Raw genomic sequence first — 7108 nt, forward strand, 5'->3', positions numbered from 1 at the left:
ACAAAAAAGATGGTAATATAGCACTTCCCATTTATACGGCAACGCCGACAATAATAAATACAAACAATTTTTTTTATAATTGTGGTTATTAATTAGTGTTTTGATAATGTCTGACATTTCTAAAAATAAGCAAAAAACTAAAAGAACTAATGGTTGGGAAGAAGCAGGTTGCGAGTTTTATCAAGAGAATTATTGTGCAGATTGGGATGGTTTCGCTAAAAACCCTATAGCAATAACTACTTTACTACCGTCAAAACAAAACAGGCTAGGTTAGAATGTACTTTTTTGTATTAGTATGTACTAATCGGTTCACAATTTTTTTTAATTTCTATACTTAAATAACACAATTAATATATTCATATATATACATATATACTATTAATTAAAACATTTTGTATTATATTTTTTGCTTTCATGTAGGCACTTCAAAGCGGAATTACACCCAGCTGGATCGAAAACAGAAAATTTGCTGGCAACAGTTTCCTTCAACTACACAAAGAAATTATCAACAGAATGATGGGCAATTTTCTTTGCTACCTGACTTATCCCAAGTCATTAATGACGAGGAACATATATGGGAAGAGATGTTTCAAATTAAACAATTACCATTAGCAATGCACCAAAAAAAGGAATTTAAATTGGATTTGCAGGTAAACAAAATATTAAATAAAATGTGTCTTATTTTGTATACTTTAATATAACTACAAAACAGATTTAGTACTAAAAGTAAATAACTGTTTAATGAAAGAGTTTGATATTATTTAAGTATCCAATACCAATTCTTGTTCCCTTTATAAGATCCAAAGGGTTTGAACTTGAGAAAAATAATGACTTTCTGCAAAAAGTAGTTCAAAAATAGGCTTACGTCTCAGTCTGACTCTCCGAAAAACCACTGATTTTTGCAATTTTTTTTAATGTTGAAACTAACTTATATGTCCGGTATTTTTTATAAATAAATACATTCATGACAAATACAAAATGATTTTTTTATGTTTATTTATTGGGTGTATAATAGTTAAATAAATTGTTGAAATTAACCGACAAAAATGTCCTTTACGATGTCCACGATTGCGGCCGCAATTTTGATCTACAACAAAAATTTCCAAGAGATTATTAATCTGTAAGAAAGTCACTATCGCGCTATGGAGAGTTTTTTTTTTTTGAAATTTTACAAAATGGCGGCGGTTTGAACAAAAAGTATCGAATTTTGAACTTTTTTTTTGACATTTCATAGATTAAAAAAAATTACATAGCGCGATAGAGAATTATGTTAAAAATGTTCTCTCCAAATTGGAACTAGATATCTTCAAAACTCTTCGTTTGAGAGTGGAAAGCATTTTGAAAAACACCATTCTGAGAAAAACGCGTTAAAAGATTAGAGTCGCTCCGTTTTCCACTCTGTTCCCTTTCTACAAGAAACGCTGTAGTGACCGTAATAATTTAAATTTCGATTTCAAATACAACAAAAAAAAAATCGATTTTTTGAAAAATTCACACTGAGAAGATCTCTTAATATTTCTTTAAATTAAATAAATAAATTCTTAAAATTACCATCCCATGTAGGGTTTATACATTTTATATTCTTAATACATTTTTTTTGCAGTTTTAAAATAACAAGATCATATTTTCAACTTTTTCGTTTTTGAGAGAGCAAAGTGGGTAAAAATTTAGTGTGCTTTGGCAGTGGCATACCCTGAGTCTGAACAAAGAAAAGAAGGGGTTTATTTTGAAGAGAATAATATTAACATTAATGACAAGACAATGTTTAAGTTTTTGATAAAAATTAAATACAACTAGCCCAATTAGTTTTTTGTAAACGAAATATTACAAACATTAGAATTTGAAGCTTCATTCTACTTTTACTATTATTTAATTTTTTTTTTCGCTCTAGAATGCAACCAAACTACGTCTGCAAGGATTTAACCAACTTAAATGGAAACATCGCAAAGCTTGGCAAAAAATTGCTTTAGAGTGGACCAAATTTAGTACTATTATTAAATTGTGGCAGTCATCTTTGAAGGATATCGAGGGACATTTTGGTAGTGGTGTAGCTGCATATTTTATATTTTTACGATGGCTTTTTTATCTTAATTGTGTTACATTCTTATTAATAATTATATTTGTAATAATTCCAAATATTATGACATATGAGAAATATGACAAATGTAAGCTACCACAAAATTTAAATCGGTCAAATAATTGTCTTACACAAGATATTGATCGAAAAACATATATGGATTTAAAGAGCGGTGGATCGTTCAATCTTCTTGATATCGTACAAGGAACTGGAGCACTGGAAATATCATTGATGTTTTATGGAGGATATTCCAATAATACAGTTGGAATTGCGTTTAAAGACACCCTCAACTCCACTTATAATGAAAATCAACATTCATTCTATTACGACCTTTCTTCTGCATATATATTCGCTGTGCTTGGTTATTTTACAACTACTTTAATTTTCATTGTAAAAGCATCTGCCCGTGAGTTCAAAGATCGTCTTATTAATGGCCGATGGCAGTTTTACCAGTATTGCAACCTTGCTTTTGGTGGTTGGGACTTTTGTATTCATAATGAAAAATCAAGTGTTATTAAGCATAAAGCAGTCTTTAATGAATTCAAAAGCTCAATTCATTCTAAACGTATTGAAACTGAAAGAAATAATCGCTCGAATGACTATATGTTAAAACTTATTATGATACGAATTATTATTAACATTTCTGTTGTTCTTATATTAATTCTCTCCGCATATGTAATATTTTTACTCTTTAATATGAGCTTGAATCAAGGTCATGGTAAATTTATCACTATTAATTATGAAGAAGTGAATTCATTTGATACTGTTAATGTTGAGAGGTCTATCTCTTTACAACTTCTTGAGCTATTCTTTGATTTTGCACCATATATTTGCATTGTTTTTTTAAATCTTTTACTGCCAGCTTTTTTTAAATATCTGTGTTCTTTTGAAAAGTATTCTCCTTTGTTTGTGATAAAAATCAGTTTAATCCGCATGATATTTTTAAGATTAGCTTCTTTATTTATTTTACTAAGCCGATTCTATTATATTGTAATACCAAACTCGGACACTCTTTTTACGAAATCTGTTCCATACAACTGTTGGGAAACATTTGTAGGTCAGCAATTCTACAAGCTCGTTTTAACAGATTTCTTCAGTCATTTGTTTGTAACTTTTTGCTTCAACCTTCCCCGTGCTATATTAGCAATATATTTTAATAATAATTTCGTTAAATTTACTTGTGAGCAAGAGTTTGAACTTTCTAAACATGCTTTGGATATTGTATATTTGCAAACAATTTGCTGGATAGGAAGTTTTTATATGCCTTTTTTGCCGGCTTTAATTATTGGAATTATGTTTCTAATGTTTTACATAAAAAAGTTTCAATGTCTCATAAATTCAAAACCAACTAAAATACTATATGGAACTTCACGCTCTAATTCGCTATTTATGTCTGTCCTGTTAATATCATTCATTGTTTCTGTAATTGTATTAACTTATGCCTTTGCTGAAGTATCACCTTCTACGTCATGTGGACCTTTTAAAGAACTAAAAACAGTATGGGACGCTCCATTGTCGACTTTCATGAGGATGCCAATATTTGTCAAAGATTTTGTATTTTTCTTCGGAACACCTGGATTTGTTATACCTTGTTTTTTTATTCTAATCCTATTACTTTATTATTTTTACGCCGTATCGGATGCCAATAAAAATATGGTGGAGGTTTTGAAAAACCAGTTAGTATTAGAAGGACATGACAAAAAATTTCTATTAACCCGACTCTTATTGACTCATCAAGATACGCAAGAATAAATTATTATAGAAATTTACTTCAAACACATACAAAGTATATACTCATAAAGTACTATAAGAACCGTATAGGTATATTATAGAGAAATATGCGCTTTAAGTTAATCAACACTAATGTAGAATGTGTTTTAAAAAATTGTCTACCGTCAAACTCGACACGATACTCATTAAATACCAAAAAGCAACCAATGGTTATAAATAAAGAACGGATAACGAACCAAAATAAATTTATGTTTTTTTATTATGTTTACTTGAAACAGTGACCTGATAATAATTAAAGATGTTAGTGTCAGACATGTTTGTTGAATGTTAAATAAAATTTGACGTGCATTTTAATATAATCAGAAAACAGACTTACTAACCACTATAAAACGGTGCTTCAATATTTTGTCTTCCAACTGGCAGTCCTACAAAGCGTTTTTGAAGTAATCAGGGTTAATGCATTAAAAAAGAAATGAAATAACATTTGAATTATTTATTTTGTAATCCCAAATACGGGAATAAAAATAATTATTTCACATATTGGATTAAAACAAATTAGAATTCTACAAACCGGATAAAAAAATAAAAAAAAGGAAAATTCCAGCTGGCAGCCAGCTACGGTTGAAGTTAAGTCATGACTTTCAAATCACATCACTTCGCGGTGTGAGCGTCACGGAAGCACTGACCAGCCACGGTGCCTGCTGTTCTCATATAGAGCCAGCTACTGTTGAAATCACGCTTTCGAATCAACTCACTTCGCGGCGTGAACGTCACAGAAGCACTGGCCTGCATTTCTTATATAGCCAGCTTCCCGCGAGATTACATTATAACTGTTAAATCACATCACATCGCGGTGCGAGTATTAGCTAAGCACTGACCAGGCACCGTGCCTGCATTTCTTATATAGAGCCGGCTGGCAGCCAGCTTCCCGCGAGACCTGACCTGTTATAGAACCAGCTAAGAGCCAGCTTCCCGCGAGTTTATATTATGCCTGTTAAATCACATCACAGTGCGGTGCAAGCGTCACACAAGCACTGGTCAGGCAAGAAGCCTGCATTTCTTATATAGAGCCAGCTGGCAGCCAGCTTCCCGCGAAATTGCATTATGATTGTTAAATCACGTCACAGCGCAGTGCAAGCGTCACTTAAGCACTGACCGCGGTGCCTGGTTTTCTTTTATAGAGCCAACTTCCCGCGAGATTACATTATGACTGTTAAATCACATTACATCGCGGAGCAAGCGTCACCTAAGCACTGACCAGGCACTATGCCTGCTTTTCTTTTATAGAACCAGCTAACAGCCAGTTAGCAGCCAGTTTACAGCGATATTACACTATGACTGTTAAATCACATTAGATCGCAGTGCAAGCGTCACTTAAACACTGACCAGGCATCGTGCCTGCTTTTCTTTTATAGAGCCAGCTGGCAGCCAGCTTCCCGCGAAATTACATTATAACTGTTAAATCACATCACATCGCGGTGCGAGTATTAGCTAAGCACTGACCAGGCACCGTGCCAGCATTTCTTATATAGAGCCAGCTAACATCCAGCTTCCCGCGAGATTACATTATGACTGTTAAATCACATTAGATCGCGGTGCAGGCGACACCTAAGCACTGACCAGGCACCGTGCCTGCTTTCCTTTTATAGAACCAGCTAAGAGCCAGCTTCCCGCGAGTTTATATTATGCCTGTTAAATCACATCACAGTGCGGTGCAAGCGTCACACAAGCACTGGTCAGGCAAGAAGCCTGCATTTTTTATATAGAGCCAGCTGGCAGCCAGCTTCCCGCGAAATTGCATTATGATTGTTAAATCACGTCACAGCGCAGTGCAAGCGTCACTTAAGCACTGACCGCGGTGCCTGGTTTTCTTTAATAGAGCCAACTTCCCGCGAGATTACATTATGACTGTTAAATCACATGACATCGCGGAGCAAGCGTCACCTAAGCACTGACCAGGCACTATGCCTGCTTTTCTTTTATAGAACCAGCTAACAGCCAGTTAGCAGCCAGCTTCCCGCGAAATTGCATTATGATTGTTAAATCACGTCACAGCGCAGTGCAAGCGTCACTTAAGCACTGACCGCGGTGCCTGGTTTTCTTTTATAGAGCCAACTTCCCGCGAGATTACATTATGACTGTTAAATCACATCACATCGCGGAGCAAGCGTCACCTAAGCACTGACCGCGGTGCCTGGTTTTCTTTTATAGAGCCAACTTCCCGCGAGATTGCATTATGATTGTTAATTCACGTCACAGCGCAGTGCAAGCGTCATTTAAGCACTGACCAGCCACGGTGCCTGCTTTTCTTATATTGAGCCAGCTAACAGCCAGCTTCCCGTGAGATTACATTATGACTGTTAAATCACATCACATCGCGGAGCAAGCGTCACCTAAGCACTGACCAGGCACTATGCCTGCTTTTCTTTTATAGAACCAGCTAACAGCCAGTTAGCAGCCAGTTTACAGCGATATTACACTATGACTGTTAAATCACATTAGATCGCAGTGCAAGCGTCACTTAAACACTGACCAGGCATCGTGCCTGCTTTTCTTTTATAGAACCAGCTAACATCCAGCTTCCCGCGAGATTACATTATGACTGTTAAATCACATCACATCGCGGTGCAGGCGTCACCTAAGCACTGACCAGGCACCGTGCCTGCTTTTCTTTTATAGAACCAGCTAACAGCCAGCTTCCCGCGAAATTGCATTATGATTATTAAATCACATCACAGCGCAGTGCATGCGTCACTTTAACACTGACCAGGCATCGTGCCTGCTTTGTGTGACGCTTGCACTGCGATGTGATGTGATTTAACAGTCATAATGTAATTTCGCGGGAAGCTGGCTCTATAAAAGAAAACCAGGCACGGTGCCTGGTCAGTGCTTAGGTGACGCCTGCACCGCGATCTAATGTGATTTAACAGTCATAGTGTAATATCGCTGTAAGCTGGCTGCTAACTGGCTGTTAGCTGGTTCTATAAAAGAAAATCAGGCATAGTGCCTGGTCAGTGCTTAGGTGACGCTTGCTCCGCGATGTGATGTGATTTAACAGTCTTAATGTAATCTCGCGGGAAGCTGGCTGTTAGCTGGGTCTATATAAGAAAAGCAGGCACCGTGACTGGGCAGTGCTTCGGTGACGCTCACGCCGTGAAGTGACGTGATTTGAAAGTCACGAGTGATTTCAACGGTTGCTGGCTCCCAGCTGGCTCTATATATGTATGTAAAGCAGGCACCCTTCCTAGCCAGCAGCGTTTGAAAAACTACGCTACTCTCGTAGCATTTCATTTTACTCTT

At 36.1% G+C, this 7108-nt stretch overlaps 1 protein-coding gene across 1 annotated transcript; it reads left to right on the forward strand.

Annotated features, from left to right (window-relative positions):
- The first annotated feature begins 18 nt into the window (after nt 1–18).
- Nucleotides 19–4053, forward strand: LOC126757271 (transmembrane channel-like protein 7). The gene is made up of 3 exons (XM_050471048.1): nt 19–269; nt 421–650; nt 1892–4053. The coding sequence occupies exons 1-3, from the start codon at nt 107–109 to the stop codon at nt 3827–3829; spliced, it is 2331 nt and encodes a 776-aa protein (XP_050327005.1). The 5' UTR covers nt 19–106; the 3' UTR covers nt 3830–4053.
- The last annotated feature ends 3055 nt before the right edge of the window (nt 4054–7108 follow it).

This window comes from Bactrocera neohumeralis, chromosome 4, assembly GCF_024586455.1.
Source record: "Bactrocera neohumeralis isolate Rockhampton chromosome 4, APGP_CSIRO_Bneo_wtdbg2-racon-allhic-juicebox.fasta_v2, whole genome shotgun sequence".
NCBI lineage: Eukaryota > Metazoa > Arthropoda > Insecta > Diptera > Tephritidae > Bactrocera > Bactrocera neohumeralis.